Below are 18,319 nucleotides of genomic sequence, written 5' to 3' on the forward strand. Positions count from 1 at the left end.
TACTACATGGTTCATAATTTTTTGGTCCATGTTAGACAACTGTTCAGTGCTTTCAGTTATAATGAACACTATTAACTGATGATTCCCTTTCTTGTATTAGTATAGGATAAGTTTAGATATAACTTGACTGATAGTCTTATATAAACTGATAGTTGTATCAGCTACCACTTTTGACTGCCTGCTCCGTGCTGTGACTTTGCTAAATTCCTTTTATATCATATTCTCTTTAATCTTCATAAATGCCTGAGAAGTACCAATTATTCCTACTTTACACAGGAGGAAGCTAAGACTTTAAGAGGGTTAAATAATTTGTCTAAGGTTTCATAGTTTGTAAGTGCCCTCACCCTTTCGCCACACTGTCATTCTTGTTGCTCCTAAATGACCCAGGTGTACTCCTGGGAACTTCGGGGCCTTTGCACGTCCTGCTTGCTGAACCTGGAGTGCTTTTCTCCCATGTGGCTTGTACTCTTACTTGTTCTTACTCTTTTGAGGTTTTACTCGATGGTCAGGCTCCCCGCCACTTTATGTAAAAGTGGCGGCTTTTTCTCATGGCAGCACCCTTGTCTTTCTTTACCCCTTGTTACTTTTCTTTACAGCACTTACTGCCTCCTGACTGTGTATTTGTACACTAGTTGATCTTTTCTCTTCCCTTACAGGAAAGTAAGCTCCAGGAGGCAGGGACTTAGTTCACTGTTGTGTAGGTGCCTATAATAGTGCCTGGCATGTGGCAGGTGTTTGATAAATATTTGAGTGAATGAGTGGATGAATTGGCAAATGAATTTGAATTAGTAATTTTTATTGTTTGGATTACATTTTCTAATTTTGTAGGAAAAGGTTTGAAAAAATGTATCTAGATTTATTGTGCCCAAAATAAATCTATTCTACTTTTTCCTTCTTGCTATAATGCAGAGGAGAAAAAAATATTATTCTGTGTAAGATCCTAAAATTTACTCCTACAAAGTTTTCTTCAAGAGATAAATATTCGTTTTCACTCTCTCACTATTCACTCATCCAATCAAAATTACCAGTCCCTTACAATGTGCTCATCTATGTGTTCAGTGTCAAGGATACAGAATTTAAGTAAGACGGATAAAATTCCTGCCCTTACGGCACTTACCAATCTAATTGGAAGAAAAACATTAATTGAATGATAAGCTGTGGTGAGTACCTTGAGGGAAAAGTATAAAAAGTGCTGTGGAAATGAGTAACATAGGCACCAGACCTGCTGGAGAGTTGGTGATGAAAGAAGGCTATGATGCTTTTACCTGAAAGATAAAGAGTAGTTAGTTGGGAGAAACAGGTAGCATAGGAAAAGAATATTCCAGAGCAGTGACTCTAAGAAAGGATCTGTCTTCTCTCTTAGAAAAAAAGCTCTGTAAGGGCAGGGGCAAAATTGACCTTAACCCTGAATTCCTTCCCCTAGCACAGTGCCTGGTAATTATTAAACAGTCAGCAAGTAAATGCTAAATAAATCAGTGAAATGTTGTGAGGAAAAAGGCAGTCTTTTAGCCTCTTCAAAATAAACTCAGTGAATTATGGAACTAATTATACTTTATTAATCAAAGGTAACTTCTGGCTTTCTGGCTTGAGCAGTGTGTTGCTTGTGATTAAGATGGAATACTTTGTGGGCAGAACTTTTGCTAGAAAGGATGATTTATTCAATTTGAACTTACTCATTTTGAGGTACTTGAGTGTACACAAAATGGTAGGTTAATTTATGTATCTTGAGCTCAGAAGTAAGGTTTTGGGCTAAAGTTCACTGGCATTTAGTTGCTAATTGAAGATGTGGGGGATCATCTAGGTGATAACATACAGGAGTGAGGACCTGGTACTCTGGAGCTCTGGGGGCCTCACTGTTAACTGGTTGGGTGTGCGGGGATGAGCAAACAAAAGAGACCAAGCGCATGGGGGCGGAAAGGTAGGGATGCAGCTGAGAGAGGGCAGCGTGATAAAGGGCAAAAGCAGAGAAAGCTTCAATATAAACCAAGTAATCAGTTATGTCAGGTGCTTCAAAGACATTTGGTAAGGCTGAAAAGACAACGTTTGCTTTGACCACAGAGTCATGAGGAGTGTAAAGAGAGTTGTTTTAGTGGAGGTGGCGTGGTTGATGGGGGTTGTGGAGGAAACCCATTGGGTAGTTAGTTGAATAGTGAGGAGAAAAGTGAATAGATAAAATGTTTGAGAGTTGTCTGCAATATTTATGAATTAACCAATACCTAAGATTATTTAGTAAAGTGTGAAAATCGACTTAACTATGCTTGTCGTTTTGTCAGTCAGTGAAACTACTGTAGATGTCAGGGTAGAATTTCAGATCACTTAAGACCCCATTTTTGGGGGGGAAGAATTAAAAGTATATTAAAATGGGTATAAACGACTAGAAGGATATATATTTGGAGTCAGCAATGACTCACTAATTTATCTCTGGGAGGTGAGATGAAGCAAAGCTTTTATTTTTATCCTTTTGCTTACCTATGTTTTCTTTTTTTTTTTCCTCTAGTGAAGCTGATTTTTTTCTTCAATGAATCTAATTTTTTAAAAAATACATTTTACATATTTTGTGATTCTGAACAAATAACTGCTCTATGCTTTATTTTTTCTTTTTTTTGTAAGATTAAAGGATTAGATTGGTAGATTTTTATTAGTTTCTTTGTTCTTGACTTCAATGAAATTGGGATGCTTAAGACAACAGAATAATATATTTTTGAGGTTAGACATTAAATGTAGACTGGAGCTTGTATTGTCAGTATAATGGGACTACTTTTGGCTAATATAGTTAGGAAGTTAACAGGTTAAGGGAGGTTTTCTGCATAATATGCCATAATTGTAAGTAAAATTTAAGAATTTTTTGCAAGATTCCCAGACTTTAAAATAATTATGCTTGTTATTGTGTTTTTATCAGCTCATTGTGTTCTGTTCAAGTGATCTAAGTAGAACAGAATGTTAACTTAGTAAATCTTCTATGCATGAATAGAATTATCTTTGCAAAATGAAATCTGTAAATTATATAATTTATTATACGTTACGAATCAAATTTTCTCTCCTCAGCTGCCTATTTAAATGCTTTATCTGTTTGAATTTGTGTTATCTGTTTTCTTTCTTCTGTTCTTTATGTTTTTAATTGCTAGTGTCCTACTAAAATGAAAATTCCTAGTCGTAAACATCATTTTAATTCCAAAATTATTAAATGTTCCTTTTTAATTTGGATTCTTTTTAAAATTTTTGAAATATTATTTGATCTTATATTCTCAACGAACAATAGTGATTTCAGAATTGTGTGTAAACTGTGAAATAATGAACTATATAAACATAATAAAGCTGAATTATTCATACTGATTATTAAAGATTGTTATTAACTGTGAGGCTGTTTTATAAACATTAAGTACAAACTAAGTTAAATCTTTTTTTCTTTTTTTTAATCTTTGCAAATAGCATCAAGAATTTAGTTTCCTCCTCAAAGAAAGGGTATGTCCTCTTGTGATAAAGCTCTTTTCTCCAAATATAAAGTTCAGACAAGGTTCCAGCACTTCATCTTCTCCAGCACCAGTTGAGAAACCGTATTTTCCTATCTGCATGCGTTTGCTGAGAGTAGTATCTGTTCTGATTAAGCAGTTTTACAGTCTTTTGGTAAGTGCTGATTTTCACGTGTTTGTGTGTGTAATCTCATGAAGTCTCTTCAGAGATGATCTATTATAATGTATTTAGCTTTTTCACTTCAGTTAAGCAAACTTTTTTTTTTTTTTGAATACCCATAGGTGCTCTCTTAAGTACCTGAAAGTTCATTCTTTCCTTTCTTGAATCTTTCTTTGTGTGGTATTTTTAATGTATGTCAAGAAGAGTCATGGGCTGTTACCAGATTTGGTGAATTCCAGCATTAGAAATCAATTTTTACTTTCAGTCCAATATTGTATCTCTATTGCATCAATTTTTGGATGCAGGATATGTTGTGATACTCCTGATCATAATTCTTTCAGTGTAATGATTGACTCTTAAGTATTCAAATAATATTTCTCAGAGAAAGTGATATATTATGGTATATTTTTAATTTTATGTTGTCAAATTCAGCATTTAATTAATTACCTTATTTTTAATGACAAAAGTAACTGTGAAAGACTTTCCGTCTGCTGTGAAAAGTCAGTATGCTAAATGTTAGGAGTAGCCAACAACATCACAACCTGTCAGGTAGTGCAGGTAGTTTAAGCGAAATTCTGTGGCGCCCTTTTAAAAGAAAAGGTTTTTTCTATATCTGTGGTACACTTGGCATAGATTTTCTTTTCATTTTCCAAGTCCCTTTATGTAAAAGTTATTTAGAAATAACCTTTATAAGCACTGTACTTATAATTATTTCTGCCCGGATGAGATATAGCTGTAATGTATTTAATACATTGTTTGGAAATACTGTAGGAAATCAAGTCATTTCACAATATGTTACTATTTAGGGAACTGTAAACTATCAGGGTTTGGTGCCAAGGGTTTAAGAGTCTTTTGGAATACTTATAATTGTTGGCTCGGACTTCTTTTGTTCTAACTTTTAAAAAATTACAGTGTTCCCCACAACATGTAAGGAATTGATATAATTTCCAGTAATTATATTTAATTGGTAAACCAGTAGATTGTTGTCTAATTGTATACAATTAAAATGGAGGGAAATTTTGTGAGTCTTTATACTGATTAACTTTTAGAAATTTGGAAAGGTCATTTGGCATTTGCTGAAAATAAAAGGTAGATTAGTTTCTTTAAAGATGGAAAGCTTTTACCTGTCAGCTGTTTTATTTTCTGTATTGTGTTTATTTATAGTCTGTTTCAGTCCACAAAGAAACTTTTAAAAAATGTAAACCAGAGTGACAAGTTGATAGAATAGGAAGCTGCAGGCACTCTGTCCCCCATGGAGACACCAGCTTAATATACAGAACAGACTGCCCTTGTGAGAACTTTAGAAACCAGCTTAGAAATTACGGTACCCCAGGCAAGTCCAAGGCCAAGAAAAGTTTCATTAGAGTGGGTAGGAAAGCCCATTGCACTTACCTGCCATACCTCATCCTACTCCTGGCACAGCCCAGCATGGTCTGATCAAGAGAAAATTCCCAAGTTATGGCTTCTCCTTCAGGTGGAAAAGAAGGGTGAAATGTGCAAGCAGTATATTGACTTTTGGGGGTACTGCCCAAGGGACTGATTTTCGTCTCATCTGACTCTTGGACACTTACAAGAAAGGCAACAACCTACTTGGATGCCCGGGGGCCTGCTGAGAACAAACTCAAGCCCTGTGACTTGCTACAGCACCAGGGAGATTATGGTAACACAGACAGACCGCAGAGGAAGCACCGGCAGGTTGATTTCACGTAGCACCGCAGACGCAGTACTATATAGAGACACCAGGGGCCGCTGCTGAGCAGGGCTAGGCAAACCTCTGGCTGCGGACTCACACACTCAGGCCCAGAGGGACCACCCCAACAGACAAGGCAGGAGAGGGCCCCAGAACCTCTAGCTGGGCTGGTTGGTAGAGGTCTTTCCCGACACAGAGCCAGTCCATGAAGACTCAGAGAGTTGGCTGTTTTTTTCAGATGCCCACATTTCAACAGAAAATAAGAATGCATACAAATAACCAGGCAAACATGGCCCAGTCAAAGGAGCAAAATAAATCTCCAGAAACTGTCCCTAAAGAACTGGAGATCAGTGAGTTACCCTACAAAGAATTCAAAATAACCATCATAAAGATGCTCAAAGAGCCAAAAGAGAACACAGACAACTACTCAGGAAAATGGTATATGAATGAAATGAGAATATCAATAAAAAGAGAAGAAACTATAAAAAAGAACCAAACAGAAATTCTGAAGCTGAAGAATGCGATAACTGAATTGAAGAAATTCACTAGAGGAGATAGATAGCAGACTGGATCAAGCAGAAGAAAGAATCAGCAAAGTTGAAAGACAGGTTATTTAAAATTATCAAGTCAGAGGAGCAAAAAGAAAAAAAGTACGAGGAGACCCTGTGGGACACTGTCAAGTAGACCAGTATACACATGTCTAGGAAAAATGTGCTGTTTTACTTTCACACTCACAATACCTCTGTAACCAAATGTATGGATATTTCCCCCACACTGACCAATTTTCTGACAGCCAGGTGTCCTGCGTTTTGATTAAATTCCAGCATCTACCAGAGTTACCACAGGCCCCACGGGTTAAGGGATCAGTCCCATGAGACTGTCCCCTATTTTAGATGCCAATCCCAAATAGTGGATCCCCAGGTTACCAACAACTTCTAACTTGACTACAAATTGGAGGTTCCCCTGACCCCCTCTTGGGGCTCAATAACTTGATACAGTGACTCACAGAACCCAGGAAAACATTTTACTTCTGCCAATTTACTACAAAGAATATTTTAAGGGGTACCAATAAACAGGCAGATGAAGAGATACATAGGGTGAAGTCTGGAAGGGTCCTGAGAGCAGGAGCTTCTGTCCCGGTGAAGTTGGGGTATGCCACCCTTGTGGCATGTGAATATGTTCACTAACCTGGAAGTTCCCCAAACTCCATAATTTGGGGATTTTTAGAGAGGTTTCATCATGTAGGCGTGATTGATTATTAACTCAATTTCTACCCCTCTCCCCACTCTGGAGAATGGAGAGTGGGGCTGAAAGTACCGAGCTACTAATCATGGCTTGGTTTTTCTGGTAACCAACCCCTATCTCAGAGTCCACTGAAAGTAGCCTCATTAAAACAAAAGATACTCCTATTACCCAGGAAATTCCAAGGGATTTAGGAGTTCTGTGTTAGATGCTCCTATTACTTAGGAAATTACAGGGGTTTTAGGAGATGTGTGTCAAGAACCAGGGTCAGAAATCAATTATTAGAACAAAAGATGCTCCTAGCCACCGCTATTTACAAGGGTTTTAGAAGCTCTCTTAAAATCAGGGGTGGAGACCAACATATGTATATTTCCTATTTCACAATGCATTATGGGAGTCTTAGATGAGGAGAGAAAGGGGCAGAGAGTCTATTGGAAGAAGTAATGGCTGAAACTCCCCAAATTTGAAGAAGCAAGTGGACATATAAATTCATGAAGGTCAAAGAATTCCAACTGGGATTAATTAAAGAGACCTAAACCGAGACACGTTATAATAAAGCTGTCAAAAATCATGGACAAAGGAAACATCTTTAAAGCAGAAAAAGAAAAGTGACTCTTCATGTGCAAGGGAGCTTTCATAAGATTTTCAGCAGACTTCTCAGCAGAAACCTTGCCAGCCAGAAAGGAATGGGATGATATATATTCAAACTCCTGAAAGAAAAAACTGTCAATCAAGAGTACTATATCCAGCAAAACTTTCCTTCAAAACTGAAGGAGAAATGAAGTCTCTCCCTGATGAGCAAAAACCGAGTTTATTACCTGTGACTAAGCCAAATATACATCACTTCACTATTTATTCCCTAAATATTATCAGAGTTGTCTTAGGAGGGCTTCTTTCTCTTCCCTCTCTAAAATGCATGTTTACTTAAATTAAGATAAGGCTATAGGAGGACAAGACATTTCTCCTTTTCCTTTTCATATCCACTAGTCAGTAATGGAGAACCCAGTCTTTTTTCTGTTCTCCACAATAATGCAACATGCTTACATCTGTCTTCACCATAAAAAATGCAGAATTCACATTGTGTTTCTGTTCCCAAATCAAGAATTACCAACTTAATTATCTTTTATTTTTATAAAATTTGGTGCTGAATTGTATCCTTTCGGAATTTATATGTCGTAGTCCTAACCCCCTTCTGTGACGGTATTTGGAGATCAGATCTTTGGGAGATAATTAGGTTTAGATGAGGTCAAGAAGTTAGGGCTCCCGTGAGACAGTTAGTGACTTTATACAAAGAAGTACTGGAGAGCATGTGTGTGCTGTCTCTCTCCCTCTCTCTCTCTTTGCCATGTGAGGACACAGTAGTAAAGCAGCCATCTGCAAGCCAGAAAGAGAGCTCTCACCAGATCCCAACCATGCTTGCACCCTGATCTCAGACTTCCAGCCTCTAGAACTGTGAGAAATAAACTTCTGTTATCTGAGCCACCCAGTCTGTGGTGTTTTGTTACAGCAGCTCAAACAAACTGAGATATTTGGTTTCTGTCCACCAGTTCTGTTATCTAGCAGTTCATCCAGTGACTGTTTGAGAGCTACGGAGATCTTATTCCTTAGAAATTTCAGTTTTGGATGAAATTGCTGTTACTGAGTGCATATATTCTGGATATTACAGAGTACTTTACATTCATTAATTCATTTAGACTTTACTACAACACTATACAGCAGGCATTCGTATTTCTGTTTTACAGCTGAAAAAATGAGGCTCGGGATATTTATATAGTTCGCCTGAGATCATCCAGTTTATAGGCTGCAGAGCTGGGATGTAAAAGTAATTCTTTTACACCCCCAAAACGCACACTCTTAATCCCACTGCGTTTTATACTTCTCTGTTTTCTTAGTTCTCATTTCTTCCTCTCTCCAGCACTGTCAGTGCCAAGTTTCCTGTACTGCTCCTCTACCATTCTCTTTATTTTGACCTTAGTCTCCTCGATTTGGGAGGCAGAATGGGGAGAGATAACAGCACAGCCAGCTATAGTAGATTGAATGTTGCTGCCTGAAGGAAGAGAAAAGACCTACTTCTATCCTTCACTCATCAATTGGGAGTGATGACCAACTGGTAAAACTTCCCTTCGCAACAAGGCAGCTCTAGGGCGTGTTGCAAAGATAAATTCTTCAGATAAGACATTAATTCCTCAGTGTTATAATTTGTTCCATTGAGCCTTGACTCATTCATGTGGGACAGTTCAGGCATTCTAGTTTCTCCAAGGGCAGAAGTTAGAAGTGTGGTTGTTGTGGGGTGAAATACGTGATTGATGTGGAACGCTTCTCTCTTATTTCTCTTGTGTTTTCTTTATTTAAACCTGGAAATGATAACAGCTAAAGGACATACTAGAGTAGTAATTCTTAGTTTTTGGTTGTAGGGCCCCTTTATACTCTTTAAGAATACTGAGGAGCTTTCATTTATGTGGATTATTTCTAAAATAATTTAGAAATAATTTAATTATTTACTGTATTAAAAATTAAGTCTGAGATGATACTAAAACCCATTACATGTTAACATAAAAATTTATTTTTGTGAAAGATACCTATATTTTTCAAAGAACAAAAAAGCATTGTTTTATATTTTTTGCAAATCTCTTTGTCTGGCTTAATAGAAGATAGCTGAATTCTCATACCTTCTATTTTCATTATTTTGTGATATGTTGTTTCAGTCAAAGCAAAAAAGAAAATCTGTCCTCACAATGATATGTAGTTGGAAAAGGCAGAATTATTTTAATGGCATTTTCAGGTAGTAGTATATATTCTTCTTTGATGTTATACCAAACTGAACTGGTGACACTTTACTAAAAGTGTAGAATATGAAACCATATTAATGACATTTTTATGCTCTGTTGCATTAAAATTCATTTCATCTGGTGCTTCAGTTGTATCCTTTACCCATGCGTCATTTATTATGGTTGAGCAAATGTTCTAAATGTTCACACTTTTTACAGTGCCGGAAGTCACACATGTTAATATCAGCAACCTTTTTTCAGAAAAGTCTTCTGTTATTAAAAAGCTGTCAGAGTCGCAACAGCAGATACAAGTTTTCCAGAATTCTAATTTTTGTTTGAAAGCTTGAATCTTATCATTGACAAATACTGTCAGTTGTTTCCCCAAAAGTGACAGGTTTACTTTGTTAATTTTTGAGAAAATGCCTGCAGTATACACAAGTCTAAATAGTCATAGTTTGCCATATAATCTTTTAGTTAAAATGGTTTCCTTAGGAGAGAAAAAGTGACTAGGTCAGTTCCCAGCTGTGCTCTTCCTTCAGACAACCATTGTACTTTGCAACGCAGCAGAAGTACTTCATACGTAGTTCCTATTTTGTCACGCAGAAAATTACAAAGACACGAACATATGGGTCAGATTTGATAAAATCAATAATCGTATTTTATTTGTTATTTTATTTTTATTCATTGTGATTGTGGTCCTTAAGTGAAATAGACCCTTTTATTTTCCTTAATTGTGTGCAATGGTGAGTAACACAGTGACACTAGTCCAGTTTGGTGCTCCTGCCTTGATTCTTGCCAAGGCACCAGCTCTTTTACGCACCATTGTTTTGAATCCAGTACGAATGTCAGTACATTAAAAATGGCAAGTAATATCTTAGTATTATTATGAAAATAGTGTGATGTTACAGGTGTCCTGAAATGGTCTGAGGGACCCCTGGGGCCCATGGACCACACTTTGGGGCACTGCACTGGAGAATCAGTGTTTTCCCCCAGTATTAACCAGCTGATCTCATTCTGTCAAGTAGCTGGGGTGGGGGTGAAGATGACTAATCTTCTGTTGATGTATCTGGAGTGATTAGAAGAAGCTAGAATGCTACAGTCACTCAGGTTCAGATGTTATATAGCTAGTACACTACATTCTTTCCGTCACCTGAGCTAGGTGCTCTTCTGCCCTCTGATGCACTTAGGCTCCGTGCCCAGATTTCTTTTCTAGGAAGATACCTTTAAGGAGTTTACGAAACTTTGTCGTAAGTGGCTAGCATATCTCTCCTCTGCCTTTGACTTACTGCTTTTAAAAAGGAGCGAATGGACTAAATTGACTTGTGCAACTTAAGTTTCCACTTCTTTATGCATATTTCTGTCACAAAGAATCCTATCACTAACAAATCTACTAGCTGTAAGGTTGTTGACACTAAACAGCCCCTGAGAAATAGACTCCTTCATTTAAATATTCTACAAGACTTCCTTCGTGGTCTCCTAAGCAAGCAGTTATCTTATGTACGTGATCCCTTGTCAGACATCTGTGTGATATTTTGATGAGACTGTCCACCAGGATGACTTTGATTCATCTGAAACATTAGTTGTCTCTCTTGACTTTCATATGGTACCAGAGTACTATAGGAATTCAGAAACATTCATCACCCTTCATACTAGTATAATGGTGTTCATGAAATACCTTTGTGCCACAAGAATTGGACGTAGGCCATAGATACCTGTTTCATGTGAGTGCAGTCTCTTGGGGGAAAGGTTTAACTTGGATTCACAATAGGCACCTTCCATTGATACCCTTGAGAACAGTTCAGTGTCCTCAGCCACTGGTTCTCTGATCAGAGTTTCACACTTGGCAAGGAGGGAGGAAGCAAGAGCAAAGCTGCAGACCTCAGGAGAGAGACTCTCTTGTCCAAATCACAACATTTTAGTGGCTGTAGCTTAAAATTGAGTGATTGTTTGATTTGTACTGTAGTCACTTTTTCATAGGAGAGGCAGTAAAAGGAAACTCTTCAAGGCAAGTTTTGTAACATCAATAATTCCTTTGGTTGTGACATACCTGACGTTTCTGAGAGCCTTTTATTTTCTGGCTTGAAAACCGTACCAGGTGAGCTTCAATTCTACCACCATGTTTAAATTCCACCTTTACTCTGAAGCAGATAGTACACGTTTTGAAGGACCTACTTGTGTTAAGACTCTTCAGTATACAACTGTTGCCCAGCGAGTCACAAGCATGATTCTTTTTCAGTTCTTTACTAAAAAGGGGTAATTTTTTTTTAGAAAAAATAATAAGCGCTGTGCATTTGCATGTCCTTTGTCATGTTTAGGAGGTGTTTTTACTCTTATATTTTTCTCATTTGAGTTCTCAGAAAGGTGCAGGTACTTTTATCCTTTATTTATAAGAAGGTTACCTAGCTTGTTGTTATCTACACAAGAAGCTGAGCCCTGTGATTTCTGATCTAGTGCTTTTCAACCATATCGAGTTTAGGACAGTGACAGAGCTCTGCCTTATGACTTCCCCAGTCATAGCAGTCTAAGGATAAAACTGTTTTTAGTTATCCCTCCTACTTTATCCTCATGATTATGTCCTATTTTTGAGCATCTACCTAAAAGGCGTTAGGAAATACCAACTGCTAAGACTTTGCGCTAAAATCCTGAGGGCTGTTGTATTCTTGAAATTCCTGGCCCCATGTTATTCTCACTCATTTTGGAGCACCCCCAGCTAAAATGTCCAATAACATGCTATCCTTGGTGTACAAGTATGATTCAGTTTGGCCTAGCAGTCACAATGTGAGGTTAATTTTTACCTTCCAGAGATATCCTCAACAAATATTTAACAGAAATAATCCATTAACCTTTGAGTAAACTGGTTACTTTTTGTTTGTTCATCCATTCAGTTATCAGACATTTAATGAATAATGTCAAGAATATGCTTTAAATATTTATTTACAAAGAGCTTGCAGAGGAGATGGTTTATGTTAATACCAAAGGTAATAACTAATAGTTAATTAAGCAAAACTATGAACCAAGCCTTGTTCTGAGTACTTTATATATCTTACATCTGTCAACTGCTACAGGTTCCTTCTTGTCTTCCTACTGAAAAATTTTATGCTAAACATTCTTTGGCTTATTGCCTCTGTTTCTTAAGCAGCATAAGAACATACGGAGAAAGTGTTGTGATATTCTGAAGGGTACATGAGTGTACATGGTACATGCTGCCTTCCAGGAATGAGGATGGCGTGATGGTGCATAGCACTTTCTAAAGAACAGGTGTAGAAGATTAACCACGTTAGCAGGTCATTAGTGAGAGTTTTCGATGATGTATTTAGACACTGATTATTTATACTGTTATCTTTTCCATATATAACTACTTTTCCCGTCTTTTCTTTTTCTCCACTCCCCATTAAGGATCATAATTTACTTAAAATTAAAAGATTTTATTGGTTTGTCCATAGGACTAAGTTAAGAAGAATGTAATTTATAATTCTTAGATTTAAAGAAATATTATTAAAAATCTTATATTTTTTAGGTAACTGAATGTGAAATATTTCTGTCACTTCTGGTGAAATTTCTGGATGCAGATAAACCACAGTGGCTACGAGCTGTTGCAGTGGAATCAATACACAGACTCTGTGTGCAGCCTCAACTATTGAGGTAAAACCTCAGCAGTATTTTGTTAAATGGATAAGTTAATATTTATGGTAGTAGGAAGAGTTTAAATATTTATTTCAAATAATATTGATTTCTAAACAAAGAAAATTATGTACTGTATGTATATGGAGGGGTGAAGGTGTGGGCAAGAAGTGTGGTTGGGGATTGCCATCAACTGAATTTACTGAGTTAATATGGCCAGGATAATTATTTTAGAACACTGACCTCATTCTGAACCTTTGTCCAGAGTTAGAAACACTCAGGTGTGATGAAGTTTTAAGTATAGCGTTGAGACTGATTTATCAACATTATTTGCTGTTAAAAAATGTAAAAAAATTTTCTCCAGAAACATTTAAAATTATTTTACAGGTCGTTTTGTCAGTCCTATGATATGAAACAGCATTCTACCAAGGTTTTTCGTGATATTGTGAATGCACTGGGATCTTTTATCCAGTCCTTGTTTCTTGTCCCTCCTACTGGAAATCCTGCTACAGCAAACCAAGCTGGTAAAGGCTTAGTCGTATTTTGATTTTTATATTCTGCCATAATTCACAGTATTCACTGTTCTGAGAGTATATTTATAGAAATCTTGTGACTAGAGAAATTGTGGTTCCCTAAATGTATACATTTACTTTATGATATTTTATTGTTTCTTTATAATATTTTGTATTTTATATGTAAGTGTAAAGACAATAATTTGATCTCACTATGGTAACTTTATTTTTTTCGAGGATAAATTTTCATCTCTGATATACTTTCAGTTCCTCTCATCACATAAGAACAAAAGCTTAGATGCTAATTTTCATTTTAGAAGAATCTTCCTTTGGTGCCTCTTTTTAAAGAGTGTGGTTGCTACTAAGGTTGTGACTAAGGAGGTCTGTTAGTCTTTCTTTTAACAAAACAGGTGAACATGATTTAAGCTTGGGAGTCAATGTATAGCCTCCTGTTCCCTTTAACTTTCTCTTCATTTTTAACTTTCTGATTAGTGATCTTTTTTTATTCTTTATTCCCATCTCTGATAAAAAGTGATTGAACAAAAGACATGTTACAAAGTTTGTCAATATTTTTACTTACTAGTACCTTTTATATGAAGAAGGAAATGGTGTTTTGGGGAAACAGGGAGACTCTCTAGTAGCCAAAATAGGATTGATATATTTATTTGCGCAATATCCACTCCTATAGTATAATTTAAAAAATTGACCAGGTGTTTGAATGTTATGGAATTGTGATTAAGTAGTAAGTTGGTATCTTTGCTTGCTTTCCCTCATCTAACAGGAAACAGTAATTCAGGTGGCCCTGTCTCTGCACCAGCTAACTCAGGAATGTTGGGGATTGGTGGAGGCGTTACTTTGCTACCAGCGTTTGAATATAGAGGAACGTGGATTCCTATTCTGACTGTAACAGTACAGGGCAGTGCTAAAGCAACCTAGTAAGTAGCAGTAGCACTACTTTGTAAGGAATGGTATTGTTGGGGTTTATATTTTATACTAAAATGTTTCTCTCTGCATTACATTTAAAATTTTAGACCTACTATTTCTGACATATTTAAGAACTAATTTTTGTTTGTCACATTTTGAAAATTTTATCTAGGACTGGATTTTGTTTTCTTTTGTGCTACTTGAGGACTATTAACAGCATTATAAAACAGAATGTGATTTCTTTACCTGAGGACCTATTCACTTGTCGTATATGGCTTTTTGATTTAAGTATGTGGCTTGATTTCAGGCCTTGTGGACTTAGGTCTTCTGATACTGAGTTACCTTCAGCAAATTAGTTTACCTATTTAAAAATCTCAATGTCCTCAACTGTAAAATGGGAGTAGTGATATATCTACCTTTCAGGATTCTGTATGTGAAAAGTTAAGTGTTTAGCTGATCACATTTTTAGGGTGTAATACATGGAACTTTTAGTTTAATTAAATAAAATATTTAATGGGTTCCACAGGTATTATTTAAAAATTTGTCATTGGCAATTTCAGTGTAACAACTACATATTCAGCAGTGTATTATTGATTTTTCTTAAGTCTTAGTGAACTGTAATGGTTACAGAGAATAAAGCAACCAATACTACGTGTTTAACATTGCCACAGTTGTGAGGCAGTTAATATATTTTGAGTAATTAATATACATAATTAAAACACTATTCCAGTGACAGTAAATCAAGACTTAACGTGTGAAGCAGAATCTCTGACTAGTTTAAACATGAATTTGTATGGTATGTCAGCCTGCATTGTATCATCACAGTGATATTTTACTACAGCTGTTTATTTTGCCCAAAATTGTAAAAGAGTCATGGAGGACTGAAATAGTGTTATTCTTAGTCACTTAAAAGGTTAAAGTTACTGTCTCATACGGGCTTTGCCTTGCTACAAAGACTAGTGACTTGAGTGTACTAGAGTATCAAGTTGTAAAAGAGCCAGATTTCTAGCGCTGAGGGAGACATTAATAATTATCTTATTCATTTCCCCACCTCATTTTTTAAATTGAAACAATCCTAACACAGAACAAAATTGCTGCTCTTGTGGACCTTATGTTTTAGTGAGAGAGAGAGAGAGTTGATAAAGACACAAATAAACATATATTATCACCTTGGGTAGTGGTTAACTGTTTGAAGAAAAAGCAAATTATAAGGGCATAGAGAGTGACCATAGTGAAAACAGGAGCAGAAAGGATATATCTGAGGAAATAAGATTAAGCAAAGACATAACTAAAAGGAAAGAGTGAAGATATGTGATTGAGGGAGGAAAACAAAAAGTAACAGGACAGTAAATACTTGGCCAACTTGTAGAATTGCTTTTTTATTAAGAAAAGTCTAAAACAACTTGTTTGTTGATTATTTAATCCTCATCGTTTGAGACTTCGATTTTAACTAGTGCTGCTACTAAATACTATGATTTTGAGTAGGGCACTATATTTCACTTGATCTTAATTTTCTTATCTTTAAGACAAGGTTAGGACAGTCTCTAAAGGAGCATATAAATAGGTTTTTTTGTTTTTGTTTTCGTTTTGTTTTGCTTTTTTTTAGTGCTGTAGATACTGCGATTACTCACTTCTGAAATTGTAAGTAGCCAGAAAGTATCGGGGGTGTTTTGTCGATGGGTTACTGTGTTCGCATTGCAGCTTGCCTATTGCATTGGTGTCTTTAATTCATGCGTTGTGAGGTTTAAGTGTATGATTTCACTGTTTTCTTTGAAGACATACATGTAAATCTTAATTGTGTATTCGGTTCTTTTATTGACTTCTTAAGTGTGTAATGATTTGAAAACTTAAGTGACACATAGACAGGTAATTTTGACATGTCGACAATATATTCTTTCAGATTTATTACACTGTGGCTCCCTTCAAAGATGGGCTTGTGACAGTTTTTGCACCTTGACCATAACTTTAAAATACTTAAGTTGGGTTATATTTTATCTAAAAGTGGGATTTGTGTAGTAGTTATAAAATAGCACTGAAACAGGTAAGAAAGTGTGGGCTTTGTTTAGGTTTGCAGTATAAATAAAAATAGATATAAATTATCTTTTCTATTAACAATTCTAGTGCTTAAAGTCTGTACCATAGAATTTGAGAATTCGAGTTTGTTATGTTTAGGAGTGTTTTGTCTGTTTTGGATGCATTTTCCCAATAGATGGTCTGTTCTTTGAGAACAGAGATTTGTCTAACAAGATGCTTGGCACTGATTGGTTTAGTATGTGGTGCTTTAAGGCTAATTGGCCTGGCAGAGATTAAACCCATACACTTTACTTCCCCATTTGAGCTTAAATATCTTGATGAATAATATAAATATATTTGTATTGATTACCTAAAGTTTAAAATACTCAGAGTTGGCCCATAGAGGTTAAATTGATGTGCTTTAGAGTCAAACTTGGGTTAAAAACTGCTGGCTAATAACTGTCACCTTAATTCACATTTTCATCATCTGTATTTCTTACGGTTTTTGTGAAGAGTTAAATGACATACATGAAAAAAAACCCTTATTGTCCCAGACTGAGAGTACTTGCTGAATAAATGATGGGTATACATAGGTGTTTTATTGTTTATTTTGAGTTTTACATCTTTATGAATTTCCTACCTTATATTGTTTACGATTGAGACTTTTGGAATTTTTCTTATGAAAAATTACTTTTGTTAGCTTTTCTTGTGGTGATCTTTAGTAATTTCAGTTTTGTTTTTGAGATATGAGTAACATCGGATAAAATTTGCCCTTTTAATCCGGTGTACAGTTCATGGTTTTATTGTATTAGAAAGTTAGGCAGCCACAAACACCACCTAATTTCAGAACTTTTTCATCACCCCAGAAAAAAAAAGCCCTGTGTTCATAAGCAGTCATTCTCCAATCTTCCTTTCCCTACCCCTTAGCAACTACTAATCTACTGTCTGTCTCTATTGATTTGCTTATTCTGGATATTTCACATGAATGGAATCAAACAATATTCTTTTGTGTCAGGCTTCTTTTACTCAGCATAATGTTCTGAGGGTGCATCCATGTTGCGGGTTGTAGCAGTACTTTGTGGCTGAATACTATTCCGCCATATGGTTATGCCACATTTTGTTTATCTTGTTGTCAGTTGATGGGCATTTGGGTTGTTACTACTTGTTGGCGATAAATAATGCTGCTATGAGCTACAACTTTATGCATAGACACATGTTTTCATTTCTCTTGGGTATATACCTAGGAGCAGAATTGCTGGGTCATATAGTTACTCTACGTTTAACTTTCTGATGAACTGTCAAACTATTTTCCCAGGGATCACACCATTTTACATTTTCACCAACAGTGTATGAGGGTTCAAATTTCTCCACATCCTCAGCAATACTTGTTATTGTCTTTTGATTATAGCCTTTTTAGTGGATAAGTGGTATCTTACTATGTTTCAAATTTGTATTTCTTTAACGAGACAGTAAGCATCTCATTCGTGTGCTTATTGGCCATTTATGTATCATCTTGGGAGAAATATCCAAATCCTTTGTATCTTTTTTTTTTTAAATTTATATATTTATTTATTTATTTTATTTTTGGCTGCGTTGGGTCTTCGTTGCTGTGCGCCCGCTTTTCTCTAGTTATGGTGAGCGGGGGCTATTCTTTGCTGTGGTGTGTGGGCTCATTGTGGTGGCTTCTCTTCTAGAGCACTGGCTTTAGGTGCACAGGCTTCAGTAGTTATGGCACATGGGCTCAGTCGTTGTGGCTCACGGGCTTAGTGGCTCCGCGGCATGTGGGATCTTCCCGGACCAGGGTTCGAACCTGTGTCCCCAGCATTGGTAGGAGGATTCTTAACCACTGTGCCACCAGGGAAGCCCCTTTTGCTTCTTTTTAATTGGGTTGTCTTTTTATTGTTGAGTTGTAAAAGTTC

The 18,319-nt window shown here is 36.3% G+C and overlaps 1 protein-coding gene across 5 annotated transcripts in view; it reads left to right on the forward strand.

Annotated features, from left to right (window-relative positions):
• MON2 (MON2 homolog, regulator of endosome-to-Golgi trafficking) overlaps positions 1 to 18,319 on the forward strand; it is a 114,687-nt gene that overhangs the window by 32,211 nt on the left and 64,157 nt on the right. For all 5 annotated transcript variants that reach the window (XM_057704097.1, XM_057704095.1, XM_057704096.1 and 2 more), the window contains 4 exons: positions 3,430 to 3,624; positions 12,848 to 12,972; positions 13,339 to 13,475; positions 14,245 to 14,398. In XM_057704097.1, the coding sequence (XP_057560080.1) occupies positions 3,430 to 3,624; positions 12,848 to 12,972; positions 13,339 to 13,475; positions 14,245 to 14,398 (611 nt within the window). The remainder of the gene's footprint in view (positions 1 to 3,429; positions 3,625 to 12,847; positions 12,973 to 13,338; positions 13,476 to 14,244; positions 14,399 to 18,319) is intronic.

The sequence above is a fragment of the Hippopotamus amphibius genome, chromosome 12 (assembly GCF_030028045.1).
Source record: "Hippopotamus amphibius kiboko isolate mHipAmp2 chromosome 12, mHipAmp2.hap2, whole genome shotgun sequence".
In the NCBI taxonomy this organism is placed as follows: Eukaryota; Metazoa; Chordata; class Mammalia; order Artiodactyla; family Hippopotamidae; genus Hippopotamus; species Hippopotamus amphibius.